Source organism: Sceloporus undulatus, chromosome 5, assembly GCF_019175285.1.
Source record: "Sceloporus undulatus isolate JIND9_A2432 ecotype Alabama chromosome 5, SceUnd_v1.1, whole genome shotgun sequence".
Classification (NCBI taxonomy): Eukaryota; Metazoa; Chordata; class Lepidosauria; order Squamata; family Phrynosomatidae; genus Sceloporus; species Sceloporus undulatus.
In genome coordinates this window covers 150,153,282-150,180,549 of record NC_056526.1, presented here as the reverse complement: position 1 = coordinate 150,180,549, position 27,268 = coordinate 150,153,282, and the positions used below count along the sequence as shown (strand labels likewise).

The 27,268-nt window shown below is 40.0% G+C and overlaps 1 protein-coding gene across 2 annotated transcripts; it reads left to right on the top strand.

Moving 5' to 3' along the window:
* The first annotated feature begins 2,247 nt into the window (after positions 1 to 2,247).
* SCOC (short coiled-coil protein) lies at positions 2,248 to 27,268 on the top strand. Of its 2 annotated transcripts, none has more exons than XM_042469945.1 (4): positions 2,248 to 2,455; positions 21,767 to 21,838; positions 21,925 to 22,008; positions 24,541 to 27,268. In XM_042469945.1, exons 1-4 carry the CDS (start codon positions 2,392 to 2,394, stop codon positions 24,681 to 24,683), a joined length of 363 nt encoding a protein of 120 aa, XP_042325879.1. In that variant the 5' UTR covers positions 2,248 to 2,391; the 3' UTR covers positions 24,684 to 27,268. The 2 variants fall into 2 exon arrangements, with proteins under 2 accessions (XP_042325879.1, XP_042325880.1); XM_042469946.1 differs by lacking the exon at positions 2,248 to 2,455 and adding an exon at positions 17,767 to 17,883.

Here is a 27,268-nt window from a genome sequence, read left to right as displayed (position 1 = left end):
AATCAGCGTATGCTGAAGCCCCATGGGAAGTAATGGGGCTCGTGCCTGTGGCGTGTAGCTGTGTGGGTGTGCACCATGGGGCGCACCCCATTACTACTTCTGGGATGTACAAGGGGCTTTTCCAGCGCAGCTTTCAGTGTATGTGCCTCATGACTTGAGTCTTCATATTTCCCAGCTTTCTGTGGACTCTGTCTTCAAAACAGATAGCCGTAAGACTCTGCTATCCCTTCTATTTTTCTATATCAGTTAGCTCTGTATGCTAGTTGATTGAATGGGTTATCTTCATATACACGTATGGAGCACCCGTGTAAAACGCGGGCGCACTTTATATGGGATAGCCCTCACCCCTCCAAGAATTTTGGACCCATTCTAGGGCTTACAAATTGAAAACGATTAGCTTGGCTTTGTGAGAGGGGGTAACATACGCAGGAACAAAGCACCAGCTATATTGGGAATAACTGATAGAGACTCCAGGCATGGGGAACTACATTCACTTTTATTATAAGAAATATGAAAGAGCACACATACACATGAAGATAACCTGTTCAATCAACTAGCATACAGAGCTAACTGAGATAGAAAAATGGAAGGGGATAGCAGAGTCTTAGGGCTGGATGGGGTAATAGCTATCTGTCTTGAAGATAGAGTCCACAGAAAGCTGGGAAGTATGAAGACTTAAGTCACGAGGCTTGGAATGCATGTTTAATGAGGCAGATGGGAGAAGACAAAGAAATCAGACTGAGGCTTGAGGGCAACAGTCACCATGCATGTGGTGGGAGGAGAAGTACAACTGTAGCAAAAAGGTTTTGTTCTGGGGTACTATATCCTTAAAGCCAGCTCCAATCCATAGAGGTTTTGTGGGAAACTAAAAGTGTGACTGCCCCTCAGCAAAACATGAGAAAGTTTCCCAAAGTAAAGAGTTTGTTTTGATATTCAGGAGGTGAGAAGTTTTGGGTTTGATCAATAATGCTTCAAAGACTTTACAACACCTAGACAAGATCTGGAGTCCCCAGAAATGAAAACTCGGGAAGAGTGTTTGGGGATACACAAGAGATGAAAGGGAGAATCTGGTCTTGTTTAATCTGGCAGAACCCATCTTTTGGCTTTCCTTTTCCTTCAGGAATGCAGAGTGGTGTGTGTGTGAGACAGTGCTCTTTCTAAGTTTCTCCATCTCCACACTTTTCCACATAGCTGGACCTGCATGTGGTTCACACTACCTATTCTGATGCTGTACATGCCACTGCACCTGTGCCCATTCATGCTGATGTCTAATTAAACTACAGTCCGTCCTTCCTATCCATGGGGATCCGTTCTGGATTTCCCCCATGCCTTTGTGGATAAAGAAAAACATGGGACCTGAAGTCCCATTGTCCTCAATGGCGGGCATGACATGCATGCGGCTGCTAATACAGTTGGGTGCATGCACCCCATTGAAAGCAATGTGGCTTGTCATCCACGGATGCTTAAATCTGTGGACGGCAAGCCAACAGATGTCAAGAGTCCACTATACAGCTGGATTGATAAACATATTAGGGGATGTTTGAATGCTTAAACATCCAAGCTGGAATGGATCTGAATAATTTTATCTGCAATGTACTGGGCAAGCTATTCACTGCAGGCTTTTAGTCATCTGGATTCTTCTCATGTGGGCCAGTGTATACAAGACTCCTGACCACTCAAAACAGGTATGATGCCAAAAACAATTATGTGTGGTAAATATGATTACATCAGACATGAGCCATGCATACCAAGTACCTCAGACAGAACCTCCAACATGATGCTTTTCAATAGTGTTAGTTCACAAACATAGCTATGATAAGAAATCATGAATCGTCTCACATATTTGAGCAAGCTACAGGTTTTCATGTCATAATTATCAGGTAGGAGAGGCAGGGTTAAAAATAATTTGTCTAAATACAGTACAAAACAAATCCCGAAAACATCCTCTACACATGATTAAGCATATTCCACCATTCAATCTCATTAGGAGTTATTTCCCTGTTAATGTGCTCAGGATCATACTTGGATAGGGCTTTTAATATCAAGATTCTGTTTATAATATTTCCTGAAGTGAACAACAAATAATCTGGTAAAATACATTGCTAAACTAAAACAATGGTGATTATTCAGCACCTGCTGGTGAAAGCTGTTGTAACTATTTAACTTTGTATTATAACAATTTCCGGGAGGCAGCTCAAGGTTGGTGAGATTCTTCTGTGAACAAGTGCACTGTTGTTCATAAGAACAAGAAGTGTGCCGCCTTTAGGAGAAGGATCAAGTAGCCTTTGGTGGGTGCGCAGAATCATTAAAGATTTAACAAAAGGAAAATAGGATATGCAGCTTTCTCTGTAATGTGTTTCTAAAAATTAAAAAATAACTTGCTGAAACAAAATGGAAGGATCACTGGAAGAAGAGGACGACAGCTTTACCAACATTTCCTTGACTGATGACTCAGGTAAGGAGACATAGGTGGTTTGTTTGTTATATAAATATATTAAACGATACAAAATATCTTGCCTGTTGTTTGAAAATGTCTGCATACATAGAAATGTTGATCTCCTACTCCATACTAGCAACTAGACTGATTTTTAATGCAAAACTCTGGGAGCACACTTGGCTAATAGGTTAAGGCATGAACGATCATAACTGTATGCTTTTTTGTGGAAAGCATTATATCCTGCACAGCTCCAGCTATTAAGTTATCTACAACTGAGAGACAGTATTGTGCTGAACTTTGATGGGAAATGCCCTTAACTATGAGACTGCTGTTTTTACAAGTACAATTATTTTTGCTACATTAAAAAACATGGCCATTGTTGCCCACGATAATAGAGTATTATTATAATCAATATGTAATGACACAGATTAATCACTAACCAGAATTAACTAGCATAATTAAATTACAAATACCAATATTTTAATGTAGTGCACTAATGAAGAGGGTAAGAATAATATTCAACCTGTTTTCCTTGCATGTGAGATTTTTATGGGGAAAAAATTCCACTGAAAAATATGTGTTGTTAATAATATTATTCCAACTAGTGCAAGACTGGTAAAAATTTGGATTGTATAATCTACCATATGAAAACATCAATACTTTAAAACAATATTGTGATAAGAACAATAGAAAATGCAGCACATACTTCCCATTAGAGACCAGTCAACATTGCCACTTAGTCACCAAATGATTGTTCAAATAAAAATGTATTTACGTGCCAGTGGGAGGACAGTCGGGAAGGGGCAACCTAACTTCTTGTGGCAGAGAGTTACAGGACCTAGGAGCAGCCACTGAGAAGAGTTTCACCCATGTCCTCACCAAACATTTGAAGGTGGTAGGATTGAGAGACGGTAGTTGGAAAGCAAGTTTGTATTGGGAGACATGGTCTTTCAAATAGGCTGGAACTAGGCCAAACAGGGTTTTATAGGTCATGACCAGCAGTTTGGATTGGGCGCGGAAATGAATCTGCAGCTAGTTATGTTATTATGACAAAGGAGTTATATATGCTCCTTGTAACCAGTCCTGGTCAGAAATCTGGCCACAGCATATTGGACTTGCTGAAGTTTCTAGTTTCCAAAGGCAGAATATGTTACAGTAAATCAAACAAGATATAATCACTGCTGCAGCTATATAGATGTTGAATATACTATTCTATGTTATCTTCTTGCCACTGGATAAGAAGAAATGTGACCTGGTATTTCTTTTTTAAAAAGTATATTAGTACAGAGTTCTAAAGAGCAATGTATCATTGGAACCACCTCACAAAAACAAGGAAAAACTCTTGAGCCTTCCCCAAGAAAATGCATTGTGCATAATGGTATATAATTTTAATTTGGATACCTTACTGAGCCTGCACTGTTGTAAGAAAAGAATAGAAATGACAAGAAAAGAACTTTTATTTATTGATTCAGAATGTACATAGTAGAAAGTTTCCCAGGGCAGATGAATGTGCTTGCAAACAAAACTTCTAAAGGTGCCACCCCAAGAAGTGACAGGTTATTACTATTTGCCTGTTATGTGAGGGGCAACATCATGCAGAGCTTCTGTGGTGTAATTGCATATATTCCTGCAAGGTGACAAGCAGCCTTTACAAGTCCTGGTGATGACTCTCACACCAAATGTATTAGTATTATATGGGGGGACGGAGTCTTTTCTATTGAGTTGAATAAATTCATTGCTTTTGAAAGCAGTGACAGCTGGTTTTGAGGAAGTCTTAATTAAAATTTAGAATATGTTTAAGTATGGATGATTAGTGCTTTACTATAAAAAATTGCAGTTTCTGTAGGTTGAAGATAATACAAAGTTATGGCACAAATGTTAAGCAAATGTGAGAGAAGAATTAACAGAGAAATAAATGGATTAGCACTGGTTCTCAGTTACATTCAATTTAACTCTGACATCAGGGTCACTGGTATCTTGCCCTCCTCCCAACTTTCTTTGTAAACTGAAATGTGAAAATACGTATTACACAAGTATATATATCTAAATGTCTTAATGAACAGAAAGAGAGCAAAAGCTGTAGGACATCATTCATGGTAATTTTAAGTCATTCCAAAAATGGAATGAATTATTTCAATATTTTCTAAGCAACGATGAGTGGGTATTTCTTGAAGGGATGCTTTATAATATAGGACACTCAGTCTACACCATAGCACATATATTATACTGAATAGCAATGTATTATACAGGTGTCCTTCCCAATTCATGGGGATCCATTCCAGACACACACACCCCTAGTGAATCCAGAAAAATGCAAATGTTCAAGTTGCCATTGGTTATAATGGCTGTATGCCATGTGCGTGCCTTGGACATGGGCACCATTTTATCCCTCCCCGCTTGTCGTCCATGAAGGACTAAGACCGCGGACTCCAAGTCCGCAAATCGGAAGGGATTACGGTGTATACTGAATTTTCTCCATGAGAAATTTCATTAAGACAGAGCTTACAATGCTGCTAACTACCCCAGTGACTTTGAGGGCAATATATTACAAATCATTCTAACAGCTGAAGCTTTTTTAAAAAATGGCATAAAGAAATGTAAAAGGCTTCACCTGATTAGTGTATCTATGGGCCCAAACAGATAGGCCAAAATAAAGTTGCTTCGGGTCTCTTTGGAGGTATGCTCTCTAAATGACATGCACATCTTAAGAAGCCAGAAGTTGTGCCAAAGCTGTGCTCCAGTCCTTAGGGCTGGAGCATGGCTTTGGTGCATCTTCCAACCTCTTAGGATGCATGTATTATTTAAAGAGCATACCTCCAAAGAGACCAGAAGCAGCTCTATTTTGGCTTGTCTGTTCAGGCCCTATGTTAGAATGCTGTTAGAGCCACAAAAATGCCCTGAAAGAAAATACACTCATATATATTTTAATCTAATTTATGTATTAGAACTAATGTGGTGTAGTGATTTGAGCATTGTACGATGTCTCTGGAGATCAGGGTTTGAACCCACAGGGTTTGAATCCCTCTTGGGCAAGTCACACTTTCTCAGCCTCAGAGGATGGCTTTGACAACCCTCCTCTGAAGAAACTTGCCAAGAAAACCCCATTATAGATTTGTCTTAGGGTCACCATAAGTTGGAAACTTTGGCGGGTTACAAACCGCCAAAAAATACGTATGGAATACGTATTAGGGTTAGGAAGGGGTGGTGCTTCCGCACCCCCCTAACCCTAGTACGTATTCCATACGTACAACATGGCGGCACCCCTTCCACATGGGGGCCGCCATATTTACGTATCGGACGCTGTGCGTCCGCACGTGTCGCGGCGTCTATGATGTCGCGAGTCCGCCCCTGGCGCCTCGCGACGTCATAGAGGCGCCGCTTAAAGAAGCTCCATTTTGGAGCTTCTTTTTTGCTCTGCAAGGGAGCCGCGCAGTGTGGCTGCGGCGGCTCCCTTACGGAGCAAACGGCGGCGGCGGCAGACCGCCTCAAAGCGGCGGTCTATAACCCGCCAAAGACACACAGCAGCAACATCTGTATGCGACAGAGGTATAGCTTGGGGTGGAGGTGGAATAAGAACATTGCTCCAATGACATTTTCTTTCAGTCCTCGAATTTCTTGCATTGCAGAGAGTGGGACACTGAAAAGTAAAACCCTTTACTTTGTTCTTATTCACTTGGTAAATTTGCCTTCCCGCTTTTCTTCATAGGCCTAAACTCATATTTCTAAACATTCAACTGCAGTTTTCTCACACTGTGATGATAGTGGAGGGATTGTGTCTCCTCTCTCAAGATGCATGGGCAGTTAATACCTGGGAAAGAAAATTCTCCCCCATATCTCTCTCACTTCCCACATTAAAAATGAGATAACAAATGAAATAATTAACCATTTGCTGCCCACTCATGGCATTCAAAAACAAATAAGACTGCTGAAGTAAAAAAGATGGAAAAACAGAAGAGACTTTGTGGAACCTTTTTTATTACTTAAAGCATGGACAAACAGAAGGTAGACTGGGATCTATAGGTTGATCTATAGATTATTGGGAATATACTGTATGTGGTTCCCTTGGGTCCTCCAGATGGAGTTTGGAGTTCATAATTCCTGACTGTTGACCAAGATGGCTTGGGCTTCTGGGAGCTGAAGTCCAAACAAATGAAGGACCAAGGATTTCTGACTCTCAATAGTGAAAATTAGGAATGGAAAGAAATTTAGAAAACACTTAAAATGTGTTTCTTGAATATTGGAAAACCAGGCTGAAAAGAATCTTGGACTGATGAGAAACTTTGCAGCGGGAACAAAACTCACATGTAGGGTTTGTGTGTGTGCAGAAAACAGCTTGAAAAGAAATACTGTTTTCTGTTCAAAAACCCACAAATGAATTTTGCACAGAATAGGCCCTAAACTGCAGATAATGAAGTTTTGGAAGATCTTCTCATAGCAGGTACAAAATTGCTGAAAATTACTTGTTGCTTCCTTTGAGAACTAGTTTTGCAAAGAATTGCATCGATAGTGAAAATAAAAGATCTCCCCAACCTCATTATAGCTGTATTAGGCAGCTATAATGAAGAAAGCTTGGGGGAAAATAGGAGTTGATGTGTGAGTGAAAGTATGTTTTTTCCCCTGGTGTTGAAGATAAAACTCCTTTTTTAAAATTTCTTTTTAACCTTATAGGGGTAGTGAAAGGAGTCTGGTGACTTCTCACTATTTTTTTTTTGCTTAGTGCAGTAGACTTTGAACCTTCATCTTAGCATTTGTCAGGGTTACTATCTTGGCTTCTACTACAAGTATGCCTCAGTTAATGAAGTGTGCTTGGGACTTACTTTTTAAAACAGAAATGTTAGTGTCAGAGGTAGAAATGCCATGGAAAGAATAGAGATAGGTTCCTTCACCACAAAAAAGAGCAGCTCAAAATGTTTCAGCAAATTTTGTGTTCAAAACTAACATTATGCATATGTGAAATGAAACAGCCAAGTCAGATAAGCCTTGCATAAAAAAAAAAAACACTTTGAAACTTCTAGAGGCCATTTGAAAGTTTCTTCCAAAAGGCATCCTGGGATTCTTTTCAACAGCCTTTACTTTATGTAGAGAGATCTTGTAGCACCTTTGAGACTAACTGAAAGAAAGAAGTTGGCAGCACGAACTTTCGTAGATTAAAGTCTACTTCCTCAGATGCATTTGGTCTCAGAGGGGCAAAACAGACCGGCCTGATAGAGTGGCATCGTGGTGCTCCTTTTAGTGCTAGATTGGGGCAGCAGCAACTGCATGCCGTGGCCCTGATCTGGCAGTTTGGCACTCTAAAAATAACTGGCAAAATGCTGCTATCTTTTAGAGTGGCAAAAAGCTGCCCTTGCCACTGTGGCAGTGGTTTTTTGCCAGTTCTTTGGTGCAGCACATCTAAATGCTGCGCCAAAGAAATGGTGTGATGCTGCCCGCCGTGTGGTGGGGCATGAAGTGTGAAGCTGGCATCAAGGAGGAGTCGGGGAGGGTGGCATGTGTTCACTATGCCACCACTCCAGTTTGATGCTTGCGTTTAGTACCGGTCTGTTTAGCCCCCAAATCTCCACATACTGATTCTAACATGGCTATACCTTTGAAGCATTTACTTTACTTTACTTATGATTTTTATTTTGATGGCCAAACTGATAGACCCCATCTTTTTTTGCTGGTACAACAATTATTTTGCTGTTAGTGACTGACTTCTGAGGTTTCTGACTCTGTTGATTGCAAGCTCAGCAGGTTGTCAGTTCAAGGCTCAAGTGCTGCGTGATGGGATAAGCTCCCATCACTATTCCCAGCTTCTGCCAGTCTAGCAGTTTCAAAGCATGAAAATGCAAGTAGATAAATAGGTACCACTTCAGTGGGAAGGTAAACAGCATTCTGTGCAGTCATGCTGGCCACATGATCACAGAGTTGTCTTTGACAACGCTTGCTCTTCGGCTTAGTAATGGAGATGAGCACCCCTACTACAGCCAGACATGACTTGACAGCCTTGTCAAAGGGGGATACCTTTACCTTTTTACCTGATGCTTACTCTATCCCTATCCTAGGTTTGTCTATTTTTGCTTTTAGAACTGGTCATTTGCCATTATTAAAACAATCGGTTCTTCTTCTTGATATTGTTATTTGCTGTCAAGTCAACTCTGATTATGGTGATCTAATGGATGAGAGACCTCCAAGAGCCCTGATCATCAACTCAGTTCTTGTAAACACTGGGCCATGACTTACTTGATTGAATCAATCCACCTTTATTGCAGCCTCCCTCTTTTCCTACTGCTTTCTACTTCTCTGAGCATTACCATCTTTTCTAGTTAGTTACACTGTTTCATGATGTGTCTAAAGTATGACAGCCTGAGTATAGAAGGAAAGAATCATACTTTAGGATTTTTTAAAAAGGTGCTAGAGGATTCTTTGTTGGTTTTACTCGTCCATCTTCTCTTCCAAAATGCATCATCACTGACAAAACTTAATGAAAACAGTCTCTTTTCCCTGAGCATAATATATATGGTCAGCACTGTTATTAAAACTGGTAAATAAACATAAAAATGATGAATATTATTACAATTTGTCAAAAGATACCTATGTATAATTCCAAAAATATGTTTCACCAAAAGAGAAAGCAGAAACTAAAAGCTGAGAGTCCCGCAAAGTAGTGTCACAATAGTTATATATATTTTCCTTGATAGACATGGAAACAATGTCCTATACATCTGGTGCTAAATTATATAGATAGAAAAGGCATTATCAAAAGAAGACAGCTCTATTTGCAGGCTAATTCTTAATACTACATTTCCCTATTTGTGGTTTTAAACCACTGTATTTCACTTGGCTTTGCATGCTAATTCCCAAAGAGGTCAAAGTATATTATAGAACTTCAGAGAGATTTAAACATACACACACACACACACACACACACACATATTGTAAAAGATAGAAAATAAAGAGTTGGAAATCCACCACAATGAAGAAAAAGAAAGGAAGAAGAAGCAAAGAATGTTTCTGTCTTACTGTCACAAGTAAGTGCATGCAGTTTATTTTCCTTGAGCCCTGGATTAAATCAACTGAGAATAGGTGAACTGGTGCATTCTGACAATATCATAGAAACCATTGCAATGCCAGAGGCCTGAAATGACCTCTTGGTTGCTAGGGTGGTTTTACAACTAAAACATGGTGTGGAGACAAAGATTTTCTTCATTTTAGCAACATATTGCTGGCCAATAGGAGAGTGTCACCGGCAAATTCCAAACTCACAGTCTCACTACTGGATGTGTGTTTTCAGGGATTAAAAAGGATTATATGGGTTTAAAAGGGCCTTTTCTGAAGGCAAACAGCTTGTAGCAACTCTAATTATATTATCTGTATGACAGAAAGGTTCAGGATCAAGTATAAATCCCCTCATATTCTGGGTTACTTGATATTTTTAGATAAACATTTAGATGTGGGTTACAAATGTGGACATAGTCCTCTTGCACACCACACAATTATAGCACTTTGGTGTCACTTTGATTGCCAGTGTTGCCTTCTATATAATCCTTGGCTTGTAGTTTAGTGAGACAATACATCTCTCTGACAGAAAATTCTAAAAATCTTATGAAACTACAGATTTCAAGATTTCATGGGAGGGAGCTACAGCAATTATATCAAAATTTTATAATTGTGTAATGTGAAAGAGATGAGAAAGCAATCCACTGATGCTATATTCTTGTGCACTATACATCTAGAGTCCAACAGAGTCATTCTACCAACACATCTGCTTCCATGAGTGAAATTAGGAGCAGGGCAGTATATCCTGTAGCCCCCATATTTCTGTTAAATATGCCCCTGGTGGCTGGAAGATCCTTTAGAGTAACTTTTGGAGTAGCACGGAGGGCTGCAGAGGAATGGGGGGTGGAATCTCATCATGCTAGTAGAAAGATGTAACTCTGGATTTAGGCCTATGTTTTATACTGGTGAAGAGCCTATCAGCCTGACTGGAGTATGGTGGTTGTGGTACCTTAAGCTTGTTGCTGTGTATCTTCAAATAGTTTTTGACTTATTATGGCGACCCTAAGGTGACCCTATCATGGGGTTTTCTTGGCAAGATTTGTTCAGAGAGGGGTTGCCTTTGCCTTCCTCTAAAGCTGAGTGTGACTTGTCCATGGTCACCCAGTGGATTTCCATGGCTGAGCAGGGATTTGAACCCTTGTCTCCAGAAGCGTAATCCAACATTCAAACCACACTGACGCTACTCTGCTTCAACTATTTTGAACCATTCACAAGATAGTCTCCCGATAAGTTAAGGTTGCTTCAAGCCATGGCCTATTTGTTGCACTAAATCAAGAAGTTATGAACTCTTCCACCTCTTTTTTTCCCTTTTTGCATCCATGACAAGTTTAGCTGTTTTGCATACAGCACATAGGTGAACCATGAACATCTTGAATAGACAAGCCTTTGGTCTGAAATAGGATGACTCTTCTTATGTTCTTAAGCTCTGCTGCAGGTTCTAAGAAGACTAGTGACTAAAGCACAAGGATCACTGGATATTTGTTCACCTCTCTCAAATATATCCCCTATATAATTTAACACTGCAAACAACTACTGTTTAAAATTGGCCTTAAAAACATGTCACTCAAAATAGGTATATGCAACTGCCAGGTGGTGCGGGAGCCACATCCATCCCTGATGTCCCATTTACATCCTCATTTATGCCCTCTGCATCTCCAAATTCTTACACATTACCACAATTTTTTTTACTAATTTTCCTACCTAATGTTATGGAAGGCAGCAACAGGCCATTTCCTACATCATTTTTGTTCTCCCTTTCGTCCTTTTTCAAGACCAAAAGGCCACTTTCTATTTGTGGGGGAGAGCTGTTTGCCCATCAAAAAAGTGGGTATGGCTAAATTTATTGTTCAGAGGTTTGGGGAGGCACAGTTCATCATTTTTGTGAGGAGGTGGGATGGGGATCTGCAAATTTTTTAGGAGGACTGGGAACTGAAAAACAGCAAGGGACATGCAGAATCTGCAGATTGTATTTTTCCCACCAGTGGCTAAACACAAAAGGTCTTCTTCAATGCAGCAAAACATCCATGTGGTTCTTTCTCTTGGAAGAAATGACACTGTCAGTATAAAGAATGTCCCATTGCACAAAACTAAACTCCTGAGGCCTATTATTGATAAATGTTACCTTATAAATGTTGCTTTCTAATTTTATCCAATTAGATATGTGCCAGACTATAGAAATTAATAGCCATAGATATACTGACTGTGCATGAGATTGTAATGTGTTGTAATAAGACCAGGGCAGTGCAGAAGAAAAATTCAGAAGAGGTCTGACTGAACATGGGTAAGAGCCTCTTAGAAGTCCTACTCCATGGCAATGGTAACAACAAAAACATCATACTTTCCAGCTGCCATTGCATCTGCACAGAGTTGTCTAGAACAGTTTTCTCAAGTACTTTGGGGCCTTCTATGCTTTGCACCACAAGAAAAGAATGCAGACCACTTGACAAGTCTCTGTAAAGAATTTGTAAAATATTTTGCCGTCAAAATCACTTGGGTCTGTTCTGACTTGGTTGATATAGCTGATACAGGTCTGGCAGATGTAACTTTGGCTCCTGCTTGTCTTGTGTTATTGGATATATTTCATTTGTGCATCCTGAGGAACCTTGGAGACAGGAGTACAGTTCATATGTATACAGAGCCTGTGCCCTCGCTACATATTAAAAAGCAGCCAGAGAGGAACTGGCCTGTTGGTAATGAGAGCACTGAATGCTTTGCCATGATGAAGCAGGTTTCCATCCTACATAAAAAAGAATATTACTGAAAAACAAACTAACTTACGTTCTGGTCAAGCTGGGGAAATACCCGCCAGCTCTAGTATCATTCTCTTGGGCATGGTCCTAGGCTCTGGTGGCCTTCTTCTCCTTCAGGGGTTCCAGGATAAAATGGATTACATAGATGAGGATTACTTAACCAGAGTTCCTTAGAACCCTAGGAGTCCACGAGAAATCACTAGGGATTCTGTGAAAGATTGGGACTGGGGGGCTTTTTTTTTTTTTGCAGGAGTTCCCTAAGACCTAAATTTATTTCAAGGGTTCCTCCAGGGTAAAAACGTTGAAAAAAGGCTGATCTAGACCTATTTCATTCTGGGGACAGAGATAGATTTGACTGCCTCCATGGATGATTTATGCCAGGAAGTGGAACAGGGTGTATGTGTCCTTGTTGGTTGTGCTGGATGTCTTAATTGTTTTCAGTAGTATTCTTCTGGGCCCCCTTGCTAGATGAGACTTGGAGGCTGTAAGAATGGGACTGTAAAGCAATAACTTTACAGAGGTTCCTGTCCTTTTTGGAGGGGGGAATTCAGAAGATGGTGCTGGTGGATGCTTGTTTGACATCCTGGCCATTGGCCTATAGAATCCTGCAGAACTTGATTTGTTCCCCCATGCATGAAACAGCAAGGAGACATTAACTAGTGTTTTGGGGTTCAGTGTTGCCAGTGTGCCCATGACACCCAAATTTGTCTCTCCATTTGATTCTAAAGAAGCAGTTTCAGTGCTACATTAGTGTATGTTGTCAGTAATGGACTGCATGAGAGTGAACACATTGAAGCTTAGCCAGACAAGAGAGAGTTGATCTAACTGATGTTTTATTATTGCTATTGAAGTATTATTGTGTGTTATTTTAGGAGGGAAGGGATAATGGGGTATGTTTTTACTGTATTTTACTGTATGAATTTTACCAATGTTGCAAGCTGCCTCGATTCTGCTGGAGAGGCAGGATACAAATAAAACTTTTATTATTTTATTATTATTATTGTCAGTCAAAAGGCAGGTTATTATTATTGTCAGTCAAAAGAAAGGGGATATAGCTTGTGTTAGATGGAGACACTCCCCTTGGAGACATGGGTTCCTAATCTGGATGTACATCTGGATTCAGCCCCAAGTTTGGCAATGACCAGAAATGCATTTGCACACTTGAAACTAGTACATGAGCTTTGTCTGCTGATCCTGGAGTTGTCAAATGTAGCTACAGCAACAACTCAGTTGGATTGTTGCAATAGTGCACTACTTTCCATAGTGCTGCTTTTGGAAACCGTTTGGAAACTTCAGCATGCCAAAATTTTGTGGCCACACTACTGACTGGAGCTGGTTATAAACAATATACAACTAACTTGCTGAAATAGCCTTACTTAGCTACCAGCCCATTTCCAGGTACAATTTAAAGTACTGATGACCTATAAAGCCCTTCATTGCTAGGCTCCAGATCTTGTGAAAGACAGTACTTCCCTTTATGAGCCTGCCCAAACCTTAAAATCTTCAAGTGAGGGCCTTCTTTCTGCCACACCACCATTTCAGGTATGTCTGTTGAGGACAGAGGAGAGAGCCTTCTTGGTGTCAGCTCCCACACTGTGGAACATTCTTCCACAGGAGGCTAGGTGGGTCCCCTTTTTGATCTACTTTTGCTGGTAGACAAAGACCATTTTTATTTAAACAGGCCATAGGTCTCTAACTGGATATAGCAGAAGTATATTTTAATAGGGTGGGCTGTACCTTTATCTTATGTTCTAAAGGTATTTTAAACTGTTAAGGATATTTTTATATGATTGACTATTTAAAGAAAACTTTTTAAAATATTTTTAAGAACATTTGAACCATATGCTGTTTTTTTAAAATAAATTTTATTAAATATTAAAAACATACAATAAAGATTAAAAAAAATTCCATATATCAAATATAATCTAAAATAGAAATATAAGTATTACAATGTTCTCCTCCCTCCTTCCCGACTTCCTTGATTACTGACTAATTTCTAACATTATCTACTATTTTCCCTACTGAACTCTAACTAGTCCTATTACTACTGTTGATTCTTTCAAGTTTTCTTGAATAAAATAATCTTCATAGCCTTCCATATTAACGACTATTCATTATCCCTGTTTTTACTTAACCTAATAAACTCTAAGTGTTTCTTCTTATCTAATTCTTATATACCCACAATTAATATAACAACCCTATTTATAATTCTAATTTTAAAATAATCAAAAATATTTGTTATTGTTATTATTATTATTTCACCGAGAAGTAACTAACTTTACAGCAACATTACCATCACATATCTGTCTATCACCTAAAAAACAATTCTTATTTTTACTCTGTACTCTATACATCCTCTATAATAGTATACATCTTATCTTCCTTTAAATTACCCAGATATGTTTTCCAAACCTTCCACTCTTCATAGAAGTCTTCCAACGGTCTGTTTTTTACCCGGTGTGTCAATTTCTCCATCTGTGTATGTTAGTTCCATCCTTTGCAAATGTTCAAGTATGGCATGTTTCAACTGCCAGTCCAGCCAGTTTCTGTATGTGGGGTGGAGATGGAGTATAATCTTGTCCTTTGTCTCGGGAACCAATAGTCTTGGGACAGTCCCGGTGCACAGTTCATTTATTAGCAGCTGCAATGTTCTCATAGTCTTCCCATGACAGACAAGAGCTACAACTTACCACACTCCGCCTAGCTTCTAGATACACTGGAGAAATAAAATTTCTCCATAATGTACAAACACTGCAAAATGAGACACAAATCTTACCATTAAGGGAAGCTTTGAAGAAAGTGATATCATTTGCATTTCACTTTGAATTCTCTAGTAATGTACACAAAATAGCCCCCATGAGGATGGTGAGAGAATTTTCCAGTTCCAACAAGCATCAATCTTAAATACATTCAGGTTCTACTGTGTGCAAACCTATTTCCAAGCAACAGCTAGGATTCAAAGAGAGACTTTCAGAAGACTGAATAGCAGACCAAATATGTCATGTCACAATTTTGCCATTTTCAAAAGAAAATTGTTATGTGTTACTGCTAAGTCCTCCTAGATACGTAGAACTGATTTAACATAGATTTATTTATTCTGGCCAATTAATTGAGAAGGGGAGGCTACAGTATCATAGAATGATAGAGTGTGTGAGTTTCCATATAATAGGGAGATATAACTGGGGGGGGGGGGGGGAATCCAGCAAATGTGTTTGTGTTTCCTGTGTCTAGACAGCAGAGGTCTCCATCCATTCATTCTTTCTGCATACATCCTCAGTACAGTATATGTTTCTGCTATCTCTTCCACCAAAACTGCCACCTAAATGAAGGCTGCCAAGGAAACACTGTGTTCTTTTAAAGCAAAAAGGTGTTTTTAATGTAACTTTAACTCAATAACTGTCAATATTTGAGACAGATATTTTGCAAACATATCAGGAATCTGAATTATGGATTTGGAGAGAGGAAGATGAACAACTATTGTAAGCTAGGTGTTTTGATGTGTAAATTACTGCCCATCCATTGTGTTGCTTGTTTGTTCCTTATAATGCAGAAGGATCAGGTACAGATCTTTGGTGGTTCAACCATGGTTGTTAACTGTTCTTAAGTGATGTATGGTAAGCCCATGAATGAGAGACCTCTGGATCACTCTATCATCAATAGCTCTGCTCAGACTCAGGATTGAATTTATCAATCTGAAATGTGGTCTTCCTCTTTTCCCATTGCCTTCAGCCTTACCAAGCATTATTTGTCTTTTCTAGTGAGTCTTCTCATATCTTCTCATGATATGGCCAAGGTATGACAGTCTCAGTTTAGTCATCTTGGCTTCTAGGGAGAGTACAGGCTTGATTTGCTCTAGGACTCATTTGTCTTTTTAGCTTTTCCAGAGTATAGTATCTGTGTCTTCTCCAGCACTAAAATTCTAATGAATTAATTCTCTTCCTATCAGTTTTCTTCACTGTCCAACTTTCACAATCATACATAGAAACTGGAAATACAACACATATAAAACACAATCTTAACTTTAGTATTCAATTATATGTCTTTATACTTCAGGATCTTGTTAGTTCTTTCATAGCCGCCCTTCCATGTCCTAGCCATCTGCTGATTTATTTTTTTTTACTGCAGTCTCCATTCTGCTTAATGACTGAGAAATCTTTTGCGATGTCAATGTCTTCATTGCCTACTTTAAAGTAATGTAAACAGTTCGTGTGTTTTTATTTTTGTTTTCGTAATATTCTACTGTGAACCTGCCTATGCACTTTCTTCCTTGACTTTCTTCAGTAGTTCTTCCAAGTCTTTGCTATTTTCTGCTAGTAGGATGGTGCCTCTGCATATCTTAAATGGTTGATGAGCCGTCCTCTAATTTTCCTACAAGTCTAAGCTGCTGTACATATGATCTGTTCAGCATACAAGTTAAACAGAGAGGATGATAAAACGTCTGCCCCGTCTGACAGCTTTGCCAATTGGAAACCGTCCTCATTCTCCATATTCTGTCCTGAGTACAAGTTATGCATCGGGACAATGAAATGTTTTGGCGACATCCGAGAAAAATGTAGGACATCTCAGTCATGCTCGCAACCGAGGACATTATCCAATAAAAGCTCAAAACGCTAAGATTATAGCGAGAAAGCATGGGCTTTGTTAGTAGTACAGTAAAGGGTTTTAAGGAATGATAGAATAAAGTGTGTGTGCAGAACTTTGTATTGTTTATGCAAGGATGTAAGCTCAAGGGAAATAATAAATAAAGGCTCAAAACAGTAATGTAAATTCATGTTTCTTCTCATTGTTGTGTGCCTTCATTTCCGACTTATGGCGACCCGAAGGCATTCGCCTCCCTTGGGGATTTCTTGGCAAGTTTCTTCAGAGGGGGTTTGCCATTGCTATACTCTGAGGCAGAGAGTGCGTGCGAGAAATATAAAACCATGCTTCTTAGTCATGCTCAAAATGGAGGATATTATCTAATAAATGCTCAAAACTTTCATAGAAATATAAATTCATGCTTCGTATTCATGCTCAGGATGGAGGGCACGACCCAATAAAATCCCCAAACACTCAAAGAAATATACATCCATGCTTCTTAGTCATTCTCAAAATGGAGGGCATTCTGGAATCCCTCCTGGGCAGAAGGGTGAAAGGCAGCAGGGCAAGTCCTAGAAAAGGAGGACAGTACCCAAACTACAGAATTAACATCACTTTAACTGCCCTGACTCCATAATCCCAGGAAATCTGTAGAACAGAGCCGTGACAGTCAAAATGGTGTCAACCCGCTTTAATTCTTCAGTGCGGATCCCCCTCTGGCCATTGCTTGAGAGGAAGGCAAAAAGGGAGGGGTTAGAACGGAAACGTTTCCTTTAAGCAGCAGCCGGCAAAGGCAAGCCCCGCCCACCGCTTGTGAAACGCCTGAGGAACCCTGTCGGCTGATGAGTCCCTTCTTCTTATTGGCTACTTCCCGAATCGCCGTCGCCATTCCTTCGCTGTGATTGGCTGCGGCGCTTCCTCCGTTCGCTCCCCCATCTTTTCCTCTCGGGTTGTTTTCATGAAGCAAGGCGCGTGCGCTCCCGGGGGCGGGGGGAGAGGAGAGGGAGCCGCGCAGGCGCAGTGGGGACTTTGGAACTGGGCAGGCTAGGCTCAGCCAAGGAAGGGTCACCTGGGCTGCAGGTGAGGAGCGGAGGGGCTGGGTCTCTGCCTGAGGGATGCTGCTTGCTCGTGGCAGAGGGGCTGAGCAGCCTTGGGGCTCTCTGGGTGGGATGGTAATGCAAAAATAAACAATGCCTAATAACCCCCAAAGGTTCATTTGCAAGAACCTTGTCCATGTGGGTGGGTTTCCTGCCACACTTAATTTGCAAGATGCAAAAATAAATGATATCTAATAACATGCAAAGCCCCTCTCTCTAGGTGGGTGGGCTTTCTGCTAGACTTCATTTGCAAGATGCAAAAATAAATAGTGTCTAATAACATGCAACCCCCCCCCCTAAAAAAGGGATTCATTTGCAGGATCCCTGCCTAGGAGGGTAGTTTTCCTATTAGACTTCATTTGCAAGATGCAAAAATAAAATAAATGTCCAATAGCATGCAAAACCCACAAAAGATTCATTTTCCAGATGCCTGTCTAGGAATCAACTCTGAAAGCTTGCATCCTGTTTTTTGCACCTTTTGTTTGGCTGAATCAAGGGATCCTTGTTTTGTGGATTTTACAGGTTATATTGTACTTTGCTATAGGGCCAACCTGGCTACCCCTGAATACGTTTCTTAAAGAAATATTAGTGTTTTGTTTTGTTTTGCTGGGTGGGAAGAAAGTGTGTGTGCGCCATGTGTGATCATGTCCTACATTTTACTTGAATGTCCTTCATTTTGTGGTGCCTTATCCTCCTTTGCAGTTCAGACATCTAGTGTTCAAGGAAGACTTGAGAGAGAGAGAGAGAAGGGTTTCTCCCTAGCCCCATATTTTCATCAAAATAAGACTAGGATGAAGATGGAAAAACATCACTTGTGTACCAAATGTTGCAGATGAGACATTATTACTAGCCATCCATTTCTGTTGGAGCTTACTGTTCTGGACACTTATGCCTTCAAGACAGCATCTTTCTTTCTCTTCCCCTTTCTTTATGATCTGCATCTTTTTAGGGTAGAAATGTATTAAAACAAGACCTTTCAGCCTGAGGTCTTATTAAATTATAGAGGTTTTTTGGGGGGTGGGTACAGTTCATTGTGTGCGGTGTGGTGCCTTCAAGTCATGTTCGACTTATGGCGGCTCTCAAGCGAACCTGTCATAGGGTTTCCTTGGCAGGTTGCATCAGAGGAGGGTTGCCATTGCCATCCTCTGAGGCTGAGAGAGTGTGACTTGTTCAGTGTCCCACAGTGGGTTTCCATGGCTGAGCCAGGATTCGAACCCTGGTCTCAGGGTCGTCCTCCAACAGTCAAACCACTACACTGGCTCTTTTGGAGGGAACTAAAGGCAAAAAGAAGGAAACAAAAATAGCCTCGTATTTCAGCTTAAAGCTTTTGCTGCTTGTAAGAGAGTCTTAGGGAAAGCATTTCAGAAATGGGAAAAAACAAAACAAGAAGCCTGTATTGAGGTTAGGATGTTGCCTTGGGGAAGGAGGTGTGGCCATCTTACATATTAACAAGATGAATAAATTTGAAGGTATGAAAATGTCCCATAATTATCTTAAAGGGTGTTGTGTGCGTACATGTATATGTAATGTGTAAAATTACATTGCAACTGTGATATTGAGATTCCAGGTGTTGACGCTGTGTGCCGTCCTCATTTTTGACTTATGGTGACCCTGCCATGGGGTTTTCTTGGCAGAATTTGTTCAGAGATGTTGTCTTCATGGCCGAGCGAGGATTTGAATCCTTGGTCCAAAATGCATGGCAGAAATAATCCAGTTTGAGACCACTTTAAATGTTCTGGCTCATGCTAAAGAATCATGGGAATTGTAGTTTATTGTAGCACCAGAGCTCTCTGACAGAGAAGGCTAAATGTCTCACAAAACTACAATTCCCAAAATTCCCCAGCATTGAGCCAGGGCTGTTAAAGCGGTCACAAACTGGATTATTTCTGCCTCTCAGTGTCCTAGTCCAACCACTGCAATGGATACCAGGGAATCCATTTAATCGCATCAAAGCAAACTTAGAATAGGATGAAAAATAAAAACCAAACAGCATACAGTGGTGTTCTTGTTATAAGCTGGGGTTTGATTGCAGGGCCCTTCATAGGTAACAAAATATGTGGATGCTCAAGTCTCATTAAATACAGTGGAATAATAATGTGTGTCCTTTATATAAAATGGCAAGATTGAAGGTTTGCTTTTTGGAATTTATATAGTTTTTGGAATATTTTCAAGCCGTGGATGGCTGTAACTCTGGATAAAGAATCCGAGGATACAGAGCGCCAGCTGTACTCCTTTTTCCATAGCCAGCCATTAATGTTAGAATTCGCTGCTATCTGCCATAGCACTAGGTGGTTTAAAATTGAATAAATTAATGAAAGAATATTGTTGTTTTAACAAAGATGCTCCAGGCAGCTATCACCTTTGAAAGTGTGCCTTAAAATGTTGAAAGAGGTCAGTGAGGAATATTGTGGTCCTTTGTGAAATACGTCAGGGTATCAGTACAGTCTACCCTTCCTATACACAGATTTTTTATACACGGATTCAAGCATACACGGTTTGAAAATGTTCCAAAAAAAGTATAAATTTCAGATATCAAGCCTTGATTTTCCATTTTTTTTCCTAAGGGACATCATTTTGCAGAGCCCTCCCTCCGGTCCATCTGCCTTGGTCCAGGCCTCAGAGGGAGAGAAGAGTGCTGGACCTGATCCCCTCCCCCCTCACCATTCCCTTCTCCTTTTGTGTCGTGTCTTTTAGATTGTAAGCCTGCGGGCAGGGAACTGTCTGGTTAAAAAATAATAAATGTAAGCCGCCCTGAGAGCCATTAGGGCTGAAGGGCGGGATATAAATACCTAAATAAATAAATAAATAAATTTTGCTATGTCATTATATTTAATGGGACTTGAGCATACATGGGTTTTGTTATCCACAAGAGATCTTGGAACCAAACCCCAGCGTATAACAAGGGTCCACTGTACTGTCCAGAAGAAGACAGTGGACTGTTTGTCTCTTTCTAATGGCACCTTCTAGGCAGCTTCTTTTTGGCAGCGAGACGTTGCTGCAGTGTGTGGCTGCTGCAGCACCGACTCGGGACAAAGATGAGCAGCGTGAAGCAGCTCCTTAGTCTACTTCCACAGATGCATTTGGTGGAGACTCCACCAAATGCATCTACGGAAGCAGACTTAAGTCTACCAAGACTCATGCTGCCAACATCATTTTTTCAGTTAGTCTGAGACAGGGGTCGGCAACCTATGGCCCGCGGGCCGCATGCGGCCCATCGAGGCCTAGGGACCAGCCCCAGCCCAGCCCTGCTGCAGATTGCCGCGGGGGCCTCTGGCCTCAGGCACGCGGGGCCTCTGGCGTGGGGCAAGTGGCGGGCAAGGGGGCAAGGAGGAGCAAGTGGGGGCAAGGAGGAGCAAGAGGGGCAAGGGGGGCAATTGTCTATAGAAGCCTCAGAAACATGCATTTATATTAACATTTTTAAAAAAATCAGCAGATTTTTTGCGTGTCCTCCATTTGTCTTTATTAAAAAAGTGTCCTCCATTTTAAATTTTTGTCCTACATTTGTCCCGGTTTATTTATTAATTTTTTTTTGCTTCGGCCCCCCGAGTTGTCTGAGGGACAGCAACCCGGCCCCCGGGTCAAAAAGGTTGCCTACCCCTGGTCTGAGAAGTGCTACAAGATCTCCCTATGTAATGATTCTACAAATTTACATGGCTTTATCTTTGAATTTGTTATAATGGGTTCCTTATGAATATAGTTTCCCCCCCTTATTCTGTAAAATGGTAATTTGTTATTACTGTCCCTTTAAAAAGCCATTGGACCTAATCCCTTTTCATAGCCAAAATTTTAAGGCAGATTTTAACCCATCACAAATATTTAGGTAAAACAGTCCATCCCACTGACACTATTTTCTTTCTTTTAAATAGGACACATCACTGACATACAGGATTCAAGAGTGGATAAGATATTTTCAACAATGATGAATTCAGATATGGATGGTAGGCAGCATTTTTACTATCTTCATATTGTCATTCTTGTGCCTTGAAATAGTTAGCTCTTCTAAAGATTATCTGTTTCATTCTAGCTGTTGAGGCTGAAAATCAAGTGGAATTGGAAGAAAAAACACGGCTTATTAATCAGGTTTTGGAACTGCAGCATACACTTGAAGGTTAGTATCCTAACGCAGAATGGTAAGTTTATCTACATACAAAATGACATTATTACTGTTCTAAATTAGTTTGTAGATGCAGTTACAAATTGTTTAATCTGATAGGATAAATAGGTAAGAGGCTTCAGAAATGTGACTAACTATGAATTACAGTCCTCCCTTCCCTTACACGGGGGATCTGTTCCGGACCCCCGCGCACGCATAAAGGGGGAAATCGTGTATGCTCATGCCTCATTGAAAATAACAGGGTGCGTGCACGCGGCAGTGCAGGGTACACACGCTATTGATAAAATTCTCCTGCGGGTTCAGCGTATGCTGAAAGCTGTGTATGAAGCCTACGGGCTTACTGTATATTACATTAAAGGGATATAGCTTAAAACACCATCCTGACATATGTCTATTGTCCAGTCCAGCGTCATAGGATAACTTAATTTTTGAGTGTCTTGGTAGGTGGACAGAATACTTGGAGGGGTGCAGCCTGCTATTTGCCTGCTTGATCCTCACCCATGTTACTTCTTAACATTGAGCAAGGAGTTAATACATGTCAAATTAGAAGAGGGGTGGATCTAGTTGGCCAAAAGTAGGTAGCTCTAGACCAGTACTACTAAAAGTGGTGGTCCTTGTACCAGTGTCAGTCTGTGAGCTATCAGCTGCAGTGAGTTTCTGGAATAGGAAAGAGAAAAAAAAAACAGTTGTAGCTGATGGGTACAAATACGATACCAGTCCCTGGCACATTAGGGAAAAAAGATAAGTACACCCCACCAAATATTGGTTAAGCAGCACTGTTCTAGATAACTTTTAAACCAGTTGAAAACTATAGATGCCTATGATTACTCCAAGTATTGACTTGACTGGCTGGACATAAACTCTTTCTGTGAAAATTATTGCAGTGGGTGGTTGTTGTATACCTTCAGCAGCTTTTATATGACAGTGTGTAGACCCATTTCAGTCCATTTTCCAGCCCTGTTGAAATATTGGTCCACCTGGTGGATGAACCTAATGATGTCCTTAAAGGAACTGTCTTAAGACAGAGGTGCATAACTGGGTCAGGCACCAATTTTCAACCCCCTTCAACCTCCTTCTGGCAGGCTGCAGGGATGTTTCTCAGCCAAACCAAAAGTGACACAATGCTAGAGTTTTGGCTGAAACATCTTGTGATGTTCCTTAAAGTTGTTTTGGGACTGAGCAGGAGCTGCTTCTGACTAAACCACCACATTTTTGTGGTAGCTTTGGGGCATGGGCTTTTGGTTTATTTTAGTGTGGGTTGGGGGTACTGAATCAGTGTCTGGGTTGTGTAAGCACTATTCCTGGTATAGTGCTGTTGGTTCAGCCATGGCAGGAGATGAAACATGGTTAGGACTAGAGGTTGCCTGGAAGTACAATTAGATCCTTCTTTGGGAGGTCAAAGATGATTCCATGATACGGGATGCTATTCCTTCACATAGATTGGTGAGACTACTATGACCTGTACTGGAGGGATTATTCTGGTCATATTAATTCACGCTCTCCAAATGGATAACTGAAATTTGTAGATCTATCTATGAAGCCTATTTGGAAACAAAATGCAAAATATAGCAGCAAAATTACAAATCCAGGAGTAAGGAATAATCTTACTTGTTTTGAAAACAGCTGCACTGGCTCTTTCTCCATTTCTGTGCTTAGTTCAAGCTGTTTTTTTTCCTAATTATCCTGGGACCAGAGAAACTCAAGGATCATTTTCCCCAAAGAAATCTGCACTGTAAGTAAAAGGCCCTTTCCAGGTGCTGCTGCCTTCAGAAGGATAGGACCATTTCAACTGCATTTATTTAGAGGATTTATGCTCCACCCTTCAGCCAAAAAGGCTCCTAGTTTACAAATTCTTGACACTCCCTTGCCCTCAGTCTTATAATTTAGAATTTGTATTTTTGCCTCAGGGATCTCTCCTTGGCACCAAGTGTCTTTTGGTTGTTTGGTTGCTTTGTTTTTAAGTACATGTATTGGTCTGATTTGATAAATTTGATTATACATATTTCCCTATAGTGTATTTACGTTATTATTTCCCTATAGTGTATTTACGTTATTATTTTTTATCTTTTAAATAGAACTATTAGTAAAGTGGGAAAGTAGTCTGTTAGTTAATGATGTTGTAAGACTTAGGACCACATAACTGTTTCCTGTTCACATTTACAATTGTGGCACCATTTCCATGATTGTAAATGTCTTTGAAACCTACCTTGAAAACCAGCCAGTCATCCCAAGCAATGGATTTCAATGGTGCTGGTGAGTGGGGTGCTGCAGGATTATATGGCTAGCCCCAGCAAGTAAATGTGTGAGGAATAGAAGCAGGGAACCTGTCACATTTCTTTCACAGTCTCTCATGGGTCTGGTCATGTCTTCCTGCATCACCAAAGAATTTGGTCATTTGGCTTTTAAGGTAAGTTTGAGAAGTCCGATCAGGAGGTAAAGTGTAGCTACATATCAGAGCTATGCCTCTAATGCAAGACCTCAGCTATGATTTGTGTTTAAGTCAACTGCCTCCACTTGTCTTTACAGATCTATCTGCAAGAGTAGATGCTGTTAAAGAAGAAAACCTGAAACTGAAATCAGAAAATCAAGTTCTTGGACAATATATAGAAAATCTAATGTCTGCTTCTAGTGTTTTTCAGACTACTGACACAAAAAGCAAGCGGAAGTGAGGCATTGATAACCAAACTGCCATGTTGTATTGCTGCTGCTTTTGTTTAATTTTAAATTGCGTAAGGCTACATGACTTAATATTCTAGTTTGTAGCATCATTGAATATTTGAAAATTTTAATGGCAATTCTAGATATTTTAAACTTTTTAATGAACAACTGGACAGTGCAAGTCTGTCGTGTTAGCTTCCTGCAATGTGCAAAGATAATGTAGAGAAAATATTTTACAGTCTGAAGCCAAGTGCTTTTGAAATTAAACATCAGTTTTTATGTTTAAGATGTCATACATTGCCAGGTACTTTAAATATCAAAATTTTTACAGTGATATTAGCAAAATAATAGTGTTGTATAAAGTGGTGTAGAAATCCATGTTTGGAATGAATTGTTTGCATGACTTTTCCTAGGCTTCTAAACCTCTTTCTTTCCATCCCTCTTGATATTCAGAATTATTCCAGATAAAGGGAAATAGCATTTTTTCTGTTAATACTTCAAAGCAAGTTGAAGACTTTATACTGTAGTATGGTGTGATTGCTTGCAAGAGTGTAAAGTGGGGAAAACATTGCATAACTTGACACAACTCTTTAGAACTGATAAATTATAACTTTAAAGCCTGTTTCAAAGTACAAGGAATTCAAAGGGGACTTATTGGGCCTTTTGCAATGCTGCAATCTTTTAAACGTCCTCTCCAAAATTTTTAACAGGTTAGTTGCATGGCAGGTATCATGGTCATTAATACACAACCTTAACCAATAATCTTTTGAACAGATGAATTTTTACTGAAAATGAACTCATTTAGCTGCCACATGTATTTTAATTTTTAGGACCATAATAAAGTTGCACATTTCAAAGCATGAACAGAGATATACTTCTATAAAGAGAAATTAGCAATTTTCCCCAGCCTACCTGATATTATTCAGTTAGTATAGCCTCAACAAGATTTATGGGATATGCCAGCAGTTAGGGATAAGGAATCAAACTGATTTTATGCATGTATAATTGCAGCCTCATATTGTTGAATATACGTAGGTTCTAAAGTAGATAAAGCACGACTACTTTGAATTTTTTTATAAAAGGCTCTGTGGAGAGACATTTCATTTTGCAGTTTAGTTGATCGGACTATGTGAAGTTCAGTTACTCCTAGCTTTGTTTTGGGATCATTCAGGAAGAACTTCCTTAAATTGATTTAAAGGGTTTGTGTGAGATTTGATTTTGTGCTTCTCCTTATGGGTAGGTTACTGAATATGTTTTTGAAACTACTTGTCCAGTTGAGGTCAGAGAGATTACTGCAAAACAGTATTACCATTTTCAGTATTAACTGAACATTGTATAAGAAGCTAAGATGTCCTTGGGTTATGGCTGTTACTGGTAAAAAAAAGCTTAACTCTGTCAATAGAAGTAGGATAATCACCCTCTGACACACTGGTTGATAAGATTACTGGTAAATGAGAGTTTTCTCCATCATTGCAGGGATTTAGGTGGTAATAATGAGAAAGAGCATCGAGGCAAGATTAATTTTTAAAAGGCCAGTCTAATGACCATGGCAGGAAAGTGGTTTTCCACTTGTATGTATCTAGTAAACTGTTTCCACACTAACTTGTTGCCAAAGAGCCTTTGTGTGTCTTGTCATAAAGACTGTTTTGGAAAGGATTATGGGCCATGATTATAGTATATACTTTGTGAGACAAAGATTACTGACTGGTGCCTTGTCCCAGTGAACACTCCTGCTGAAGTGGGGTGTGTGCTATGAATGACATGCAGAAATAGTCAGAGCTAGGCAAGCTGTCTTCTACTAATGAAGCCTGTCCACTTTACTGTGGAAGAACTCCCACTGTCTGTCAGAACAGCAGTGAGAAACCTTTGGCCCTCCAGACATTTTCATTTCTAACTTTCATAATGGCAATACCCATTAGTCATGCTGGCTGGAATTTCTAGCACTTGCAGTCCAAAACATCTGGCAGGCCAGTTATGCTCTAGTACTGCATTCATTTCAAAAACCCACTGCTCTCTAGTCCTGCTTATATGAACTCTTTCAGGTGTGTGCCTGGTGCTGGTTAATCTTGTCAAAATAGCTAGTTCTACTAGTGAAATTTGGAAACTGATGTGGATGTAATTTTTTGAGTTGGAGACCAGTTCTGTTAGTGCAGGTAGTCTAGGGACAGCTATACAATGTGCTATTGTTAGCTTAATAAAGGCATTAGCATTTTTCCTATTGCCAGCATGTTTACTTCTGCTTTCTTTTGTTGATATTTCAGAAGTTTTCATTAACTGTTGGATGATTCCCCTCCCCCCAACTCTTCAGAATAATATGGATTCTGACAATTGTATTTCTGCAAGTCCAGAAAACAATGATGGAAATGCATGACATACACCCACATGTATTTTGTAGGAACTACTTCCTGCATTTCAGATTTAACATTAAATCATGCAAATAGCAGTATGTGAAACTGCCATCTAAATATGATTGGGTAGATAATTCTTGATGTCCTAGAAATTTATTATTGTGTATATCCCACTCTTGTGGCCTTTGTTTAACTTATAATTGTGCTGTTACTGCAGAATTTACACTAAATAAAAGCATTCACCTTTC

What these genes read in the sequence shown, in the direction of transcription:
- SCOC (XM_042469945.1), top strand. Translation starts at nt 2,392, where the DNA reads ATGGAAGGATCACTGGAAGAAGAGGACGACAGCTTTACCAACATTTCC. An exon ending in GATGAATTCAGATATGGATG is followed by an intron (nt 21,839 to 21,924) that starts GTAGGCAGCATT and finishes GTTTCATTCTAG; the next exon opens with CTGTTGAGGCTGAAAATCAA. An exon ending in ACTGCAGCATACACTTGAAG is followed by an intron (nt 22,009 to 24,540) that starts GTTAGTATCCTA and finishes TTGTCTTTACAG; the next exon opens with ATCTATCTGCAAGAGTAGAT.